Source organism: Perca fluviatilis, chromosome 10, assembly GCF_010015445.1.
Source record: "Perca fluviatilis chromosome 10, GENO_Pfluv_1.0, whole genome shotgun sequence".
Taxonomy (NCBI): domain Eukaryota; kingdom Metazoa; phylum Chordata; class Actinopteri; order Perciformes; family Percidae; genus Perca; species Perca fluviatilis.
Window position 1 is genome coordinate 6,064,897 of NC_053121.1, and position 18,252 is coordinate 6,083,148.

At 39.5% G+C, this 18,252-nt stretch overlaps 2 protein-coding genes across 7 annotated transcripts in view; both read left to right on the forward strand.

Annotated features, from left to right (window-relative positions):
- The window catches only part of st3gal5 (ST3 beta-galactoside alpha-2,3-sialyltransferase 5), a 44,846-nt gene extending 32,133 nt beyond the window's left edge, over nucleotides 1-12,713 (forward strand). For 2 of the 3 annotated variants that reach the window (XM_039813688.1, XM_039813686.1), the window contains 3 exons: nucleotides 8,246-8,404; nucleotides 11,259-11,511; nucleotides 12,115-12,713. In XM_039813688.1, coding sequence (XP_039669622.1) covers nucleotides 8,246-8,404; nucleotides 11,259-11,511; nucleotides 12,115-12,203 — 501 coding nt within the window. In that variant the 3' untranslated portion in view covers nucleotides 12,204-12,713. Of the gene's footprint in view, nucleotides 1-8,245; nucleotides 8,405-11,258; nucleotides 11,517-12,114 lie in introns of those variants that run through there. The other variant, XM_039813687.1, reaches the window with a different exon arrangement.
- Nucleotides 12,714-14,190: 1,477 nt separating this feature from the next.
- Nucleotides 14,191-18,252, forward strand: part of LOC120567168 (long-chain-fatty-acid--CoA ligase 1-like) — a 30,069-nt gene continuing 26,007 nt past the window's right edge. For all 4 annotated transcript variants that reach the window (XM_039814031.1, XM_039814034.1, XM_039814033.1 and 1 more), the window contains exon 1: nucleotides 14,191-14,247. The gene's annotated coding sequence lies outside the window, so the exon portion shown is untranslated. The remainder of the gene's footprint in view (nucleotides 14,248-18,252) is intronic.

An 18,252-nucleotide genomic window follows, 5' to 3' on the forward strand; every position in this document is an offset into this window, starting at 1 on the left:
CACGCTTATAGTGGTGAGTCCCTCAGGTTGTGGCAGGCAGATACATATTTAGCTGCCAGTGGGGCTGCTGTCCCTTCTCCTAGGACAATTACCAGCTTCTATTCTGATGTTAACATTTGCTATTTTGTTGGCTATTTTTCCAAAGTGTAAGTCTCTTAGTGAAGAGAATTTTTCACAGTGAAGGAGGAAGTGCATCTCTGTTTCTATCTCCCCTGTGGAGCAGTGAGCACATATACATTCCTCTCTGGGCAGCAATGTCTGCCTGAGTCTTCCTGTCTCTACGGCCAATTGGTGGTCACTGAGCCTGTACTTGGTCAGGACCCGTCTCTGCTTTAGATCTCTGACAGTGTGCAGATACTCAGCCAATTTATATTCTCTGTTAAGAGTCAAATAACAATTTAGTCTACTTTGTGTTTTTGTTTGATTTTTCCAATGTTCTAAATATTGATCTTTTGAATGATTCATAATCTGTTTTGTTCTGTTGAGTTGTTTTGAACCAGTGCTGATGGGAGCCTCATTGGTTAGCTTCACCATCAGCTGTCTGAGGGCACTGTTTTCAGGATTCAGCTCTTGGGTTTTTAGTGCTTTAAAATGAAGTGTGTCTTTTTGGCTTAAATTAAGATGTGTCCAAAATGTAATAGCTCGTTTCTGTATATTTAGCAGTAATGGGAAACGTCCCAGTTCTGCTCGACAGGCGTTATTTGGGGTTTTCCTCTGAACGTTTAGAATTCTTCTACAGAATTCTGTGTGTAGGGTCTCTATCGGGTGCTTGTCCCAGGAGTCATGCGCCAATCTACTGGGTGGGCCCCAAACTTCACTTCCATAAAGTGCTATCGGTACAATTACACTATCAAATATTTTAGTCCAGATTCTAATTGGGATGTTAATGCTGAACAGCTTGGTTTTTAAAGCATACATTGCCCTGCATGCTTTTTCTTTAAGTGAATGTATGGCTTTATTGAAATTCCCTGATGCAGATATGGTCAGACCAAGGTAGGTATAATTTTGTGTGTTTAATTTGGGTGTTATTCAAAGTAAAATGGTATTTGGTTTCTGGCTTCTGACATCTGGCTTTTTTTTGAAAGATCATAATTTGAGTTTTCTTGAAATTGACCTCCAATGCCCAGTTATGGCAGTATTGTTCCAGGATGGACAGGTTATGTTGGAGACCATCTCTGGTTGGAGACAACAAAATAAGGTCATCTGCATAAAGCAGGTATTTAATCTCTGTGTCTAAGAGTGTGAGGCCTGGAGCTGCTGATCAGTCCAACTGGTCTGCAAGTTAATTTATGTACAGGTTGAATAATGCAGGACTTATACAGCATCCTTGCTTCACACCGCGTCCTTGGGTAAAATATTCTGTTCGTTGATTATTAATTTTCACAGCACATTGATTGTGCTTGTACATACATTTGATAAGGTCATATACCTTGCCACCTATTCCACTTTGAAGGATTTTGAAGAAAAGTCCTTCATGCCAAATGGAGTCAAAGGCTTTTTTAAAGTCGATGAAACAAGCAAATATTTTCCCTCCCTTTTTTTGGTGGACATGTTTGTCAATTAAAGTATGTAAGGTGTATATATGATCAGAGGTTCTGTAACTTGGAAGAAAGCCAATTTGGCATTTACTAAGTATATTTTTTTCTTGAATAAAGGTTAGTATCCTTGAATTTAGGATACTACAGAATATTTTCCCAAGGTTGCTGTTGACACAGATCCCTCTGTAGTTATTAGGGTCTGATTTATTTCCATTTTTGTGGATTGGGGTGATCAGCCCCTGGTTCCAGACATCAGGAAAGCAGCCAGATGTCAGCACCATGTTGAACAGTTTAACAATTGCAATTTGTAACTCTGGGGTACTGTTTTTCAGCATTTCATTTTTTATGCAATCTGTGCCACAAGCTTTTCTTGATTTAAGAGATTTCAGTTTGTCTGTTAAATCTTTTTGTGTAATTTGATAATCTAATGGATTTTGGTTAGTTTTGATGGCTAATTGTCTAATTAATTGAAGATTGTCTAATTTTGATTTAATATCAATTTGGTTTATGTTCAGGTCTTCAGGTGGGATACTTTTGTAAAGGTCACTGAAGTATTTTTCCCAGATGTCTCCATCTTGTATTGCCAATTGTTGTGGCTTTGTGGTTTCTAAACTGTTCAACATGTCCCAGAACTGACCCTGGTCTACTGCGTTTGATTGTTATGGTGGAATTTCTTTAGTCGTATAGTCTGTTTATATTGTTTCAGAGTTTCAAAGTATTCATGTTGTAGTGTTGGGTCATGTTGGTTTCTGTGTTTTTGGTTTGATAGCTGTCTTAAATGTTTCCTCATATCTTTACATTCACCGTCAAACCATTTTTTGTCAGAGGTTTTTTGTTCACTGTTAAGGTGTTTTCCTTTTGTTTTCCCAAGTTTGGCATTTAATGCAGCATTTTGGAAGATATGGGTAATGTCTTTTGTTGCTTTGTTAACGCCTTCAGATGTATTTTGATAGTGGACTATGTTGAATTTGTTTATTGCATGTTTTATTTCATTTGAGTTCAAAGTCAGTATAAATTGTTCATTACTATTTGGAGCCCATTTGTATGCCTGATTTAGATTGTACAGTTTACTTGGCTGTTTCTTAGTAGTATCTCTGTTTTTTTTCAAGTACATATTTATTTGGCTGTGATCTGAGAGGGGGGTTTGTGCTCGTACAGTGAAAGCACTGAATGAGGAGGGGTCCATGTCTGAGATGGCATAGTCAACTACACTTTTACCAAGACCTGAACAGTAGGTAAAGCGTCCCAGACTGTCTCCTCTGAACCTCCCATTTAGGCCTGAGGCTCTACAGAGATGCACTAACTCTTTCCCATTTCTATTTATTGTTTTGTCAGGGTTGTTCCTCATGACTGTGGTTATGGGGGTCAAAAGTGACTGTTTAAAAACGTGCTTGTCTCCTGTGTGGTCTATACAGTCAGATTCTGAGCCTGTTCGTGCGTTGAAGTCCCCACACAAAAGTATTTTGCCTTGGGCTTGAAACTGACAAATCTCTGTCTGTAGAGAGCTGTAGAAGTCTTCGTCATGGTATGGGGACTCTGATGGAGGGGTGTATATTGCACACAGATATAAATCTACATCACAAATGCCCACGTCTTTATTAATTTTCAACCAAATGTGGTTTTTGTTTTGTTTGACCGTGCTGATGTGATTGGTGAGATCAGCTTTAAGCCAGATTAATATTCCTCCAGAGTCTCTGCCACGGTGTACTGTGCTCAGTTTAAGTGAAGGAACTGTAATTTCACTGTAGCCTGAGGGACATTGGGTGATTGTATCAGATCGACACCCCGTTTCTAACAGAATTAAAATATCAACATCATTTACGTTATTAAAGAAATCAGGTTCTGTGGTCTTAAGACCAAAGTGTTGGAGGGACAGGGCCAGATGGACTGGTTTTGAGCTTCAGGTCTGGGTCTGTGATCTCTGGGATCATGGTGCCACCGTCCTCTTCCTGACCTGATCCTGTGTCTCTTCCCATAGTGATGCAGGTACTAGGTCGGTCTCTTTCAGCCTCTGCTTTCAGCTTGGGGAAGAGTTCCTCAAAGGAGATGAGGCTTGCCTCATTTCCTTGTACAAGCACTGTACCTTTTTTAGTGTAATAAGTAACAGTGAGTAAAGGGTTGTCGGTGTTAAGGGTTTGGTCCTGACACACAGTTAAGCGGCCTCCGCAACCAATGCCTTCTTTGGCAATGTGTGAGTAACTGTTACAGATGGCCTGCGTCCATTTATTAATGTCATTTGTATGAAAGAGGACATTATTTTTTTAATCTTTTTGCTGTTGCAAAAAATATAATCGGCAAACAGTTGTTCTGTGTTGGACAGGAGTGTTGCCTCTTTGTGTTTCTTCTTAGCTTTAGCGCTGCTACAGTTAGCAGGGTATTCTACCTCTCTGCTGCATCTTTTGCTTTTTAATTCCGTCTCCATGGTAGCACTCTTTGATGGGACAATGATTTTTGAAATTGATCCCAACTGACTCCAACTGATTCTAACTGATTCCAACTGTCAAGATGGCTAAGCTAGCTAAGCTAGCCAAGTTTCTGGTGTCAAGGCCAACAAATCTCCCCTCTTCAATCAGATTTACTTTATATAGACACACTGTAGTGTCTATGTCTTAGGTTGCTTCCTTTTCCTTATTTCTTTATTTTCCAGCCTCTCCTCCAGGTTTATGTCAGGCTAGCAGGGTCGGTTGGTTTGCTCCTTGCTGTCTTTCAGGCTTAGATGTGCTGGAGATCTTCCCTTTTTTGGTGGTAAGATGGATATTTTTATTGCAGTTGCAGTCTTCTTTTTTTGATGTCTGTATCTCTATGTTGCTATTTGCAGGTTATTGATTTCTTCGGTTTCGTTTTTTTCGTCCGTCTCTCTCTCTCACTCTCTCTCAAAGTATCAAGGACAGTACAGTTCAATAATAGTAAGATGAGAAAAACAAATGCAAAAGAAATACAATTAAAAGTTTACATTGAGTAAACTAAAATATATAAATGTATAAAAAGCTATTGTTTTGCATTTGTAAGTTGCATTGAATTACTATTCATATTACTAATTACATATTTAGTAATATACTATTACTAAATATTAGGAATTCAAATTAGTTTAACAATCTCATTGTCCTGAGGAAGCAGGGAATGTGGACCCAAACGCAGAGGGAGGCAGGCAGGCAGGAGATGGAGGCGACTCAGGGATTTAATGAGAACAAAAAGCGGCAGTACAACAACTAGAAAACTCACAGGGAATGCACAAACCGATGGGCTAGACACAGGCAGAGTAAACTGACACACGCAGGAACACAAGGCACAGGGAAGCAACACAAGGGCACGGACACAAGAAACACGGGAAAAGACAGAAAACATGAAATCAACTAAACACAGGAACTTGACACAACACAAGGGAGAACAGAGAAAACAGGAATAAGCCAAAACATATACAATTCAGAATAACGAACAAAAACAGGAAACCAAACAGGGAACACAGAAATACACAGGGAACATTAATATACACAGTCCAGAATTAACCAAACAGGATAAATACAGGAAACTACAAACGAAACAAAATACCAGGCAAAACAAAAAACCTTAACACTCATAAAATCATGATATTCAACAATATAATTTGAAATCTGTTTAGAAAAATGTGAAAAACAAGAACAATTTAGGAGGAACCACTGAATCCACTTGGGTTAACTGGAAAGAGCAAACATTCACCTCCTTCACCAGTCTGCCCTAAAGGCATCGGCTTTACTCTTTACTCGCACACTCCCAGACCCCGCTGTCAGCTGCCTGCTCGTTGACGGATCCTTTGGATAAATAACACAACGTAGATGTCGGTTATAAGATTAACGAGAACCTGTGGTTATCAGTTTTTTTGGGAGAGAAGAAGCTCCACAAGCGGCTGATAGTTGTGCTCAGAGAGCAGCGGCGAGGGAAGAGGTGAGGGAGAGAACAGCGTCTGACAGGCCAGAGAGATACACGTCTCTCTTTAAGGGGGCTTTCACACTTGAAAGTCTGAACCAAGGGCCGGACCAAGGATCATGTTTTTGCATTTGATCCGGTCAGTTTTGCTTTCACACTGCAGTTATGCAAGCGCACTATAGAACTATACATGACAAAACTACATCCTGTCGTCATCACATACGTGAGCCGCGTCTCCAGACAGTTGTGATTGATTGGTTTGTAGACGGGCTTCCCCGTCCTCTCGTATTCTCTCTGTGGTGTCTGAGTTTTTCCAGCTGACTGCTGCTCTCCCACCCAAAAAATGCCTTAAAACTAGAAACAAACCGGGCCATGGTTCAGCTTGATCCAGACAGAGACTTTTTGTCGGACCAAATTTCGGCAGTTTGGTCCAGACCGTAGTCTGGGGAAGGTTTCACACATGTTATGATTTGGATCAAACTGAAAAGTCCGACCCAAACAAGATAGGTGTCCTAAGAGACTTCGACATTAGATTTAATATTTTGTTCATATTGGTGTATTTGCTCTTCTTACATAAATACACTTTAGAAATTGACTTTCAGTTTGTATGGTAGATTGATAAAGTTGTACATAAACTGGTAACATCCTATGGCATATGTGATTAGCTCTAAGGGAAGACACTAAAGTTTAGAATTTCCAATGCCAATTTCCATTTGTTGCCAGGGGTTGGCCATAACAATATAAAACTGATAATTCCACATAACACTAATAGGGACACCTGTAGGACACTCCAGTGCGTATCCATTCAGAGAGGCATGTTTCTTTTTTTTTAAGTTTAAACCGACTAAAATTACACTAATATTCGTAGGGATAGTCTAGGGGCGCCTAGGACACAACATGAAAAGGCCCCATCTTCCCCTTCTCCCAAGTAGCCACAAACAATTATTTGTTTGAATGTCAGAAAACTTATTTGTTTTACATTAAATAGAAAATATATAGATAACATATAGATATAGGTAAATTATACAAGACTTCAGGGTGGCCTACCACCAAAATAACAAACGATCCTGTCTAGGAGATAAGAAATTGACCTAACAAACAAAATGACAAAAAGACTTACCTCCCTAACTAATTAAACAGGAGAAAACAGGATTATCACAGTTCTTACTATTCAAAAGAAACGGTACCTAATCTAAAACAAGGTTGAACAAAAGCGGAAGTGTGGCCGGTTGGGAGATGAGGAGGATGAGGAACGCCTGCTGCCAGCAGACAGCCGCCATCTTGGCTCCTTATATCAGGTGGTTTCCCCAGCTGCAGCCAGTCACGAGTTTGGGCATGAAATCTCTCCAACAATTATCTCCCGGCTATGGCACATATGTATTTGCATGTGAAATTGAAAACAAGAGAAAAAAAAACCCAGGGCACACACGCACACACAGCAGACTAAAGAAAACGTATGACCGCATTCATAACAAGGGTTTCCCGCAGAAAATGTGTTAGTTAAGGTGGTAGGGTGGGGTTTGCTGTAATTAATAAATGATATCTATATATCTATGTGGCTATCTCCCACATGCCGAGTAAATGTTTGTACCAAAATAGTTCTGTTTGTCAGTCTTCATTTTGGCGAAGGTGTAGCTACTTTCTTCTGTTGCTCTCCTCTCTGCATGTCGGAGGTTCGCGGGGGGCAGGCCGACAGACGCACACACACAAACACTGGCGCACACACCAGACGCCAGCCACCACGTCACTTCTGTTCTGATAGCTATCGTTTACCTCAGGCTAATTAATTGGCTAGTAAGTGGCGATTTTTGGCAGCCAGCCTTCCAAAAGATAGAACAATGAAATGAAATGTTAACCAATCATTAACCATTGACCGACAAGCAGGAAACGGAGTCTCAGTTCACCTGTCCGGGAGCCTCTGACACATTTTACGCACTCCGTGTCCGCGGACAGGTGTAAGCTTGTACCGGTTAATGTTCTGTGCATTTTCGGACACATGCAGCCACTTTCCTAAAACCGCTTGCGAGACTGACAAGTCCACAGCAGCCCGTGGCGTTTATGTCAGAGCCTGTCTCCACCGGCTCAACCTGCGGGGTCGTCAGTTGTATGGTTTGGAATGTGGTTTGACAACGTAGTTAAGGTGGCAGGCGTGTGTTGCTTAGGTGGCCGCCTTAGCTGCAAAGTGCTGCGGGAAACCCTGCAATGATATTGCAGTAGTGGTATGAATTTTTTTTGTTCGGTGCTCGTTTAAATGGTTTATAAAGTAGTGTTGTGTTTTTATTTCTGGCTGTTATTTTGGAGCACTGCAGCGGCCTCTGTGCTGGGGGTGATGCGCAATACCAGCAAGAATACATCATCTCAAACTGTCAACAGCGCTTTGTGTGCTCGTGGCCATGCAAGTTCATTCTTGCCAAGAACAACCAGCAAGAACTTTCTCTTCTAGACAATAAGTCCGTTCTTTGCATTCTTGAGGTTGAGAAACTCTGCTTTGCCTTAAGTGAGTCATGTCAACAAATTACAAAGGTAAAGCGTGTGGGCTCTGATGGAACTCCATGGTGCAATCATGTGCACTAAGTGCACCTCGTAAATTCTGAGGAGCTCAGACCCTTATTGCAAAGTACCCTTCTGCTATCTAGTGGCTCTTATGTGGCATTGCTGTCCCTGTTGAAATTTTTATCAGGACCTTTTAAAATACATAAGTATACTTTTTTCTTTCTTTTTTTCTTTCTTTTTCTCTTCTTCTTTTCTAAAAGCTTGCACTGTTTAAGATCAGAGTCAGGACACATCTGTGTTTTGTGTTGCAGCCTCTGTGGGACTGGTTCTTCTTCTGGCAGAAGGTTCCAGATCAAATCCCTCTTGAGCCCCACAGGTTCAGACTTCTAAACCCAGAAATCATCAAAGAGACTGCGTTGGACCTGCTGGAATACCCTCCACCCAGACAACGCCTGTGGGGAAGCGACCAGGTAATAGACTCTTCCAATACTAGGGAATAAATCTGTTCTATTGTCTGTTCTAATAGTGATGATAAAGTGACTATAGAATCAACCTAATGCAAACTTTATAAAATACAGTCGTTCCCACTTGCATATTATCATATGTTGGAAAATTATTTGGACACATTTGTGGCATCCTAATTTAAAACCCATCAAAATGTTGTGTCCTACATAGTCTTGCATTGCCAGGCCTATCTCCACAGCGCTGCGGCAGAAGGTCTGGCAACAAGAGCATATACTCCTGGATTTATTTCTTTAAACCAATCACAATTGTCTTGGACGGCGCTAAGTGTAATGTCTTGTTTGTGTTCTAGTATCTGTAGTGTATGTATAGAGATTTGTGGTGTAGTATGTAACCATTGTCCTGTCTTTTATGTATTTTGAAACTTGTTTCCACCTGTCTTGGCCAGGACTCCCTGGAAGAAGAGTTATTGTAACTCAATGGGACTTTTCCTGGTTAAATAAAGGTTAAATAAAAATAAAGAATAAAAAACATAAAGAACGCGGAAAGTGAGGGACCAGATGTCCTGGTAAATGAACCGTTGTCAATCCAGACTACGTCCTACATTACCACTGTTCTGGATGAATGTGCGCCGGATGTGCATTGCCTTCCGCTCTCTCTGTGTGCTGCCATTGTCTAACTCTGTTCGCTTCAGGAAACAACAACAAACTTCGAACTAGCAAGCTACACACTGAAAATAGCATGTTTTGAAGAACACTTGGATCGTGTAACAAGGCAGGCCTGCTTGGCTTTTTTAAGTGAATGATTGTAAAGATTTACAAAGAATATGTTTTACGGCATTTACTCTCTAACTGGGACGTTGTGGGACCGATTGGTGGGGATTGCTATAGACGAAATACACACAGTGATAGACTGTTAAGAGCAAATTATGTTTCACCATGTATCCAGCTAATTTAAATAGCTGTATTAAGACTGTATTAAAGCTTTAGTGCCTAACTTTTTTATAATAATGAATGTCTGTTACATTCAAAGCCATTGCCAAATGAGTTGATACAAAGCTAATTAAGCAAATTTTTCAGTATGGCTGTGTTTAGAAAATGGTGTTGTCCGGCGACTTTCACGCGCAGAAACTCAAGTAAAGATAATTACCTCTTCTGAAGAGTCCATCATGTATTTTTTAATCCTCCGTGTCGTCCTTGGTTACTAGCAACTGTGTGGTGGAGGATTGGGGGCGGTGCGTGATGACCGGAAGGCTTGTGTCATGTGGACGCAACAGCAGTGTTTTTGTCAGAAACTACGCACTATAGCTTTGATATCACTATGCACCTGTTAATAGTTGGATATATTCAAGAGTCATAATTTAAACCCCATTTTTGAATTTCTTAATGTATTGTAGTTTTTTTTTATGATTTGAATTCAAAATAAATAACTACAGACTACATTCTGTGTCTAGAAGGGTAAGGATGTCACAATTTCGAAAATTGATCGAACTAAGCTTTCGGCAAGCCAGCTTTATTTATATAGCACATTTCAGCAACAAGGCAATTCAACACACTTTACACTTTGTGCTCTACAACAGTAAAGAGCAGTTAAAAACAATTAAAAAACATGTATTAAAGAGAATACATAACAATATTGCTTTGCTTTGCTTGATTGATACACATATTGAAATCGGATTTAAGTGTGTGTCTATTTGTATTCGCGGTGCTGGTTTTTGGTGACGTATATACAGTATTATTTGCTCAGTTGTTTTTGATGGTTCGACAAAGCTTTTTTTCTATCTATTTCATCATTATTGTTTGTGACTCTGAATGGCACCCTTCTTAATTCTAAAACCGTCCAAGCTGCTACAGTTTGTTCCCTCTGTTTGGTTTTGGATCTTGCAATTATGACCCTAATCAAAACCAGCATAACCATTTGTAGTCCTCATTATAATAATAAACTCATATGAGTTACATTCCCTTCCCTGCTTCACAGCTTCTGTATTCATGTTGAAGATTTGAAGGCCGAGCTCATTATTGGATGAAAAGAATGACATTAAGATCAATCTTCAATCTATTTGTCACTTGAGGTTTGGCAAAAAACCATGCTCAGCGGGAATGACTTGCGGTTTTTTAGTTGATCCACCCCATATGTATACAATGGCCTTTGTACATTGTGGTTGTATCACCTTTTTCTAAATTTGACCAGTTTTAACATTTTAGGCCTTAAAAAGTCTTAAATTCACTCAACTATTGTGTTCTAGATCTTACATTATTTTAAACCGGTCTTAACTTTCCTATGTTCATGCAACGCTATCTCTAATGCTCTTTTTTTTTTATTATTCCGTGGCGTTGTAGTTCTTTCTTTCGCTAGTCCAAATATAATTCCACTGTGTTACGACAAATGAGACCAACATGCAACTTATATTGCAGCCAATCAGCTTTCGTGTTATTGGCTCGAGTCTCTTTCGGATTGTACCACAGACAGAAGAATTTTTTAAGATTTATTTTTGGGCATTTCCATCTGAGATATGAAAGAGGAGGGCGGGGGGGAATACATGCAGGAAAGTGTCACAGGTCAGACTCGAACCCTGGACCTTCTGAGGAATGAACCTCTTCATACGCGCGCCCGCTCTACCACCTGAGCTAACCTGGCCCCAGTGATTGCTGTGATTTTATTCTATTATAATTAGAAGTACAAAAGCAGTTCCCTTAGAAAATACAGGAATGTAATAAAACACATATACGATTTCAGAAAGAAAAGAGAAAGTTTTCTGTTCAGCAACAGATGAGTGAAGAATGGGAAAGAAATACCGAATAAACAAAATGACAACAATAATGTTTTTGTTTTTTTTCTTCTTTTCTTTTTTTTATTTATCAGAATGTGCCTACCATGGGTATCTCTGCACTGAATTTAGCCAGTCTGCTGTGTGACGAGGTGAGCCTGGCGGGCTTCAGCTACAACCTGTCCCGGCAGGGGGCGCCACTGCACTACTATGACCACCTGCACATAAACGCCATGCTGAAGCAGACTTCCCACAACGTGGACAGAGAGACGGAACTCCTGCTAAGCCTAGTGAGAGAGGGAGCCGTCACTGACCTGACACAGGGGATCCACTGCTCCTTCTGCCCCAGCTGACCCCCACCCCCCCACCCCCACCCCCGCCCCCAAGACATCTCCTAATAGAGCGCTTTGCTCTTTTAAGAGCCAAGTACAGACTGTACACTAACTCAGAAAAGCAACAGGAAGACCAAAGGACTCACAAATGTGTGAGAAGTGAGAAAAAAAACAACTAATAAAAACCAGGTGAGAGAAAAACAAATGCAGCAATTAAATCTAGTCTGATATATGTGATACCGGTATTTGTCACAGCGTGCTTCTTCAAGAACGAGGGACATTAATGCACACAAAAAAGTAACTCTGGTACTGCTTTACAGTTCTTTCAGATATTACTTTCTCGCCTCGTGGCAGCAATTTTACCAATAGACTTTCTTTACCGACCAGTGATTCTAAAAGGTGGTGTGCATATGGAAAGGGAGATATATAATATGTTAATGATTTTAATTTGTATCAGGTATTATAAACATCAGCAATTATAGGCATTGGGTTGATAGTATTAATGCATAGATAGGTCACCCACCTTTTGAATTTAGAACTACTTCAATTGGTAATACGATATTGTGTTATTGGTGTCATTATATAGCAGTTCTCCAAGTACGTTGAGGTGAAACGTTTCTATCAAAAGACATTCCTAGTAAGCAGACTAAACTGTACCAAACCTCTTCTTCCACTGGTGTTAAAGACGTATTGTCCACTTCCAAATAAAATGAGGTTAACAACAGAGCAAATGTATCGGTAATTAAAGTTCCAGAGGAATGTGATGAATGACTTACACGTGGCTTGATCTGCGAGATGCGTTTTAAGGACATTTTCGAAGCAGCTGTCAAATACATGAAGTATTTGAAAAATTATTCCTTCGCAGTTTAATTTTTTTAGTTTTAAAGGTTTTAAATGTGTTAAGTTCATACTGGTATTTATCAGCACATCTATCTCATTCCATTATAAATTAGCAACATAACTTTACGGTTACTTTGTTTGTTCTGTCTATGGTTGTACAAATGCTGATTCACAAGAACTCTGATTTGTGTATGTGTGTGTATATATATATATATATATATATATATATATTAAACTTGCTATGGTGCAGTTTATTTTTATTTTTCTACGACGTTTTTGGATTTGTGTCAGTCTTAATTCACTGTACTGCTGTTAGACAATGTAATTATGAAAATGTACATATGGGGGAAATAAATGCAAAGAGTAATTGAGTGTTTATTTGCATATGAATGATTATTCATTAATCATTTCAAAGTTATGTGTGTTCTTATTACTTATGTCGTTTAACAATTAAGATTAAAGGGTTTACATGTCCCCTTTTTGTCCATTAATGTTGTTTTAGGCACCGAACAAACTGCCCCCTAAGTATCGCGTGACAAAAAAATGCCTCGTCATTCAATACCAAATTTCAATACCCAGGAGCAAATCTCATCAGCGTCAGTGGGCCAATAAGCATGCAGCATCCTTCTACCAAGATCTAATAATGCTGCTGATTGGCTGTCTTACGTTACACGTCATAGAGACACGCAAGAAAAACTCACATAGTAGGAGCTGAAAAATAAAAAATAAAGATTTGTGTCATAATGTTTTAATTTCTATATTTTAAAATTGATTTTATTAAATTGGTATCGTTCAGGAACCGGTATCGAAGTCACAATATTTCTATCGGTACAATTTTTTTTGGAACAATTCCCAGCCCTATCCACAATTCATATCAGCAGTCAGGGAAACAGCTGCTACGGCTGTCATCCAGCAGATGTGGGTATTAATCTTTACACTGAAAAAGCAGAAGTTAAATGTGCCGCCAAGCGATTCATGCACTTTTCAAATTATGAAGGAGTGTGCGCAGCCCAGGACACTCCAGGTTAGCTATTACTAGCAACTCAGCAACTCCCAAATCAGAGACCGACTCTCAAGAGGAAAACATGAAACACCTCATTGACTTTAATTTTTATTTATAGTGTCAAATCATAACAGACGTTATCTCGGGACACTGTAGGCGTTATAACCTCTTTGGTTAGAGTAGGTCTAGACCAAACTATTATTTACAGAGACCCAACAATTCCCCCAAGAGCACGCATTTAGTGTGACAGCAGTGAGGAAACATTTTAAATATATTATATATATCATATATACTGCACTTTGTGCAAGTTATAACCACACTGACTAGACTCTGACAAGGCTTGTGTGAGATATAGCCGGTGAAAGTGCAGACCAGTTCAAAATTGTGTCCTAAATTTGCTGATTGTACAACATAAATTGTATAATGTCATGCAGTCATACATTAAGGGATAGGTGAAATTCATGTAACATTTTCAGCTTGAGCTATAATTAAATTTAGACCACAATGAGGCAATCAGTGTCTGATCAATTGAGAGCGGAACAAAGCCAAGCCACTCACAACATTGCACTATCATCACCTTCTTTCGTGCCCTGCGCTTATATTACGACCGGAAATCGAGCGCTTTGCCTTCAAAATAGAGTGTGAAAAAAAAGAAAAACATCAAAAGACAATCTGCGAAGACTAAGGTTCTTCATTAGGTTACTTAAAAATCTTCATTATAAAAATTTTTATGCACTTAGACTATTTTAATGTTTATCTGTTTAAAAGAAAAAAATATTTTACTCATAAGAAAGTTGTGTAAATATAACAGGTTTTATTTTGAAACCTTTCTCCGGAAGTTATAGTTTTTAATACTACAATTGAGCGCGTGGTCAGCAACAAGAAGACGGGGACATCTGCTGCTAACAGGTGGGAAGCATGGATGGTGGCAAATATTTCAAACAAGCTAGTTAGTTGGTTTAATAATATTGACCCAAAATAATAGTTTATTTAGTTGTTATACCACATGCTTAGCAAAAACGTACAGATGTAGCACATGAATTACATGCAGTGGTATTGAAAGATAGTCGGTTAAAAATGTGTCTTCTTGTTAGGGGGAAAACATGAATAACGTTACGCGTGACAGAAAAACCTACGGCATTTTCTTAATTGTTTTGTCCGTTGCATTTTCTTTTAATTCGGCGTTGAAATAAATCAAAAATGTTAAATACTGCGCACAGTAATTACCCGTACCCCCAGTCTTCTTTCACTACGTTAATGTTACATTACGGAGTCTGCTCCGTTAACCAGTTGTATGGTTGTAGTTAGTTCGCTAATAGTGGAACGGCTATGACGTTACGTCAAAGAGACTTAAGACCAATTTAAATGATTCTGTACGAGTCCCTTTTTTTCGCTTTTCAAACACTTAAATGGAGTTTTACATTTATTTCCCTTTGTAACGGTTCTAAGGCTACGCTGGGATAAACGTTGGCAGAGGGGGAGAATGAATAGTGGACGTTTTGGTGTCCAAGGGTTACACTAGTCTGCCTACAGTGTCCAATGTCCAATCAAGTTAAATGGAGCACTGAAGATGGTTAAGTTCAAAGTCCAACGGTAGCGATATATAGATATATAAGATATAGATAACGACCGGTTTTGCATAGACCTGCCTTCGGGTGGCTGGCTTGTGTGTGCGTTTGTTTATGTGTATAGTATGTAGTAAAGATTTAATAACGATGACATTCTGTAGAAACAGTGTTATGCATTGCATACTTTAGGCAGGTGAACACTAAAATATGACTACAGGGATCTAGTGGCACCATGAGTGGCACGCTGCAGGTTTTGAGGTGAAAGGTGACTTGTCTCTGATTGGCTGAGATCCATGAACCCACCCAACTTTCATTGGTTTCTTGGTATGCATCCCCCCCCCCTCCTCCATAGTAGAGCTCTACTCTCCTTATCTTTCTCTGGTGGCGCTCTGTTATGCACGCCGGTGCGCCCAGGCGGGATAAGCGTAGGTGGACTATCCGCTACAATAAAGCGGATCAAGTGCTTCACAAAAACCACAGGCATGCAGAGAGTCATGCATCTACTACTGATAAATGATCTGGACACACCGATTATGCAGTATTTTACTTGCAGTTATTTTAGCAACAATCCAAATATAAGATCTGTGTTGGTAGGGCTGCAACTAACGATTATTTTCATAGATTAATCTGTTGATTTGTTTTTTCTCGATTAATCGATTAGTTGTTTGGTCTCTAAAATGTCAGAAAATGGTGTAAAATGTGAATCGTGTTTCCCAAAAGCCCAAGATGACATCCTCAAATGTCAGTTTACTGTCACAGAGGAGAGATGAAACTAGAAAATATTCACATTTAAGAAGCTGGAATCAATTTTTTTTAAACTTTTGTCTTAAAAAATTACTCAAACCGACTAATCGATTATCAAAATAGTTGCCGATTAATTCGAGAGTTGACAATTAATCGATTAATCTTTGCAGCTCTATGTGTTGGGTGTTCATATAAAACATATTTGGGAAACAATGGGGTTACTGAGTTACTGAGTCTGCACACCTGAGCAAGTTTTGTATAAAGTAGCATAAAATAGAATAGCTAAAGTAAAATATAAGTACCTCAAAATTGTACTTGGTAGGCACTTTATTTTGGCGTCATTGGACAAAAACTAATGTATCAGCATGTTGTAATTCAAGTGGTCTGAGAGGAAACTAGACTTCTGCTCCTCCTCTTGGCTCTGTTTAGATAGATCCTTCCTGAGGGAGACTTTGGTCAATCCCAGGTCATTTCAGAGAGTTCCTTTTATGGAATCCCATTTTATTCAATATAAATTAAATATATATGCCTATTAAATACGTCCTGAAATAAATAAACAAGGGTATATATATATATATATATATATATATATATATATATATATGAATATGTGAATAAATGGAAATATAAGTATATAAATGAGTCAGTATAGGTCCATATATTGTTTTTTTTAAAAGGACATTTTTCAGATCACTACTTTTATTTATCTCTCTGGACTTTTTTGTCATAAGTCCACATTTATTTATTTCAAGGGACTTTCAGTTCATAATGTCACATTTATTTATTTCCCTCTATTTATTTCCATTTCTTATATTCAAATGAAGGGGCGTGGCTACTTAAAGGGACCTATTATATATTATATTCAGGTTCATGCTTGTATTTTGTGTTTCTACTAAAACATGTTTACATGTTTTAATGTTCAAAAAACACTTTATTTTTCTTATATTGCCTATGGCTACTGCACCTGTATTCACCCTCTGTATGTGGCTATTTCACAGAAAGCCCAATTTATGGTCCTGCGTTAAATCCACATACGTAGGTATGTGTAGATTATAAAGCCGCCGTCTTGGGAGCAACTGTCTTTCTTAACTATCTTTTTAATAAACTGTCTGTACACTTACAATGTTCTCAATCTTTCGGTTAAAATTTAGGGACCCTCATTATGCTACCGTTGAAGTGTGGTGATATTTTGAGCCTTTTTAGTGGTATAAATAGCGATTTGTTTTTTCTTTCCCTATGCCCCGAATACTAGTGTTGTAAGCTAATCAGCGGTCCAGCGCTAGCTTGTTTCAAGCTACAAACACATTCGCTTAGCATGAAAACATGTCCCAGAGAACGACAGAGTGGGTACACATCTGTTATTAACCCCTAGCTTCGTTTTGCGCCGGAATTGTCCTTTAAAGAGATACGCTAGAACGCCGCAGACACCAGCACACAGGTATAAACCTCAGGCCACTTACGTGGGCTATGGCGTAAGCTCTGCGTAGAGCCCACGCAGAACCACCGCTTAAAAGACAATTCCGGCGAAAAATTAACCTATGGGTTAATAACACATAGGTACTGAGTCGACCGTTCTCTGGGGTATGTTTTCATGCTAATCGAATGTGACCAGTTTCAGCGCAAACCGCTAATTAGCTTGTAACGCTAGTAGTCGGGGCACTATTACAGTAAAAATAAATCTCTATTTCTATACCACTAACAAGGCTCAAATTAGCACCACACTTCCACAGTAGCATAATGTACTTGAGCTATGTTACTGGTTACTGGTTGCACGGTGTTCCCAAGATGGCGCCTGCCTGTATACGTGAATGGTACTGTCTTTATAAACTTTTTAATAAACTGTCTGTTCACTTACAAAGTTCTCAATGCTTTGGTTTACATGTAGGGACCCTCATTACGCTACCGTGGAAGTGTGGTGCTATTTTGAGCCTTGCTAGTGGTATAGAAATAGCGATTTCTTTTTACTTTACCAGTGCCCCCACTACTAGCGTTACAAGCTAATTAGCGGTTTGCGCTAAAACTGGTCACATTCGATTAGCATGAAAACATATCCCAGAGAACGGTCGACTCGGTACCCATGTGTTATTAACCCCTAGATTCATTTTGTGCCAGAATTGTCCTTTAAAACAACTAGCTAGGCACGGCCGTGCTCTTTTCTCCCTGCCTGTCTCCGTCTCTTGCCATCGCTTAGACAACTTCGCCGTGAAAATGTTGGATACCAGCCCCTAGAGATAGACCTTCAGCTCACAGCTTTAGCAACTCAAATTCAGCCAGCGCAAAGGTTCACAGTGGGCTGGCTCACAGAAACACTAGCACAGCAGCTAACTAGCTGCTAGCTCACTGCTACCTGAAGAAAACGGCAACAGCTAACTTTAGACCCAGCACCAAGGTCTAATCCCAGCAAACTTTCTGTTGCTGCCGTTAAATTTGCTGATCCGGCAGAGAGTCGGGGCGGTTTGGGATCAGACCATGGGGATCAGACTAGACTAATCTGCCAAGCTCATGTTTTGCTTCCTCTGGCAGGTAATGATATGCTTGTGATGCCGGGCTACTAGGTAGTTGCTTAAGTCTGAGTCTGTAAGTAGCCACGCCCCTTCATTTG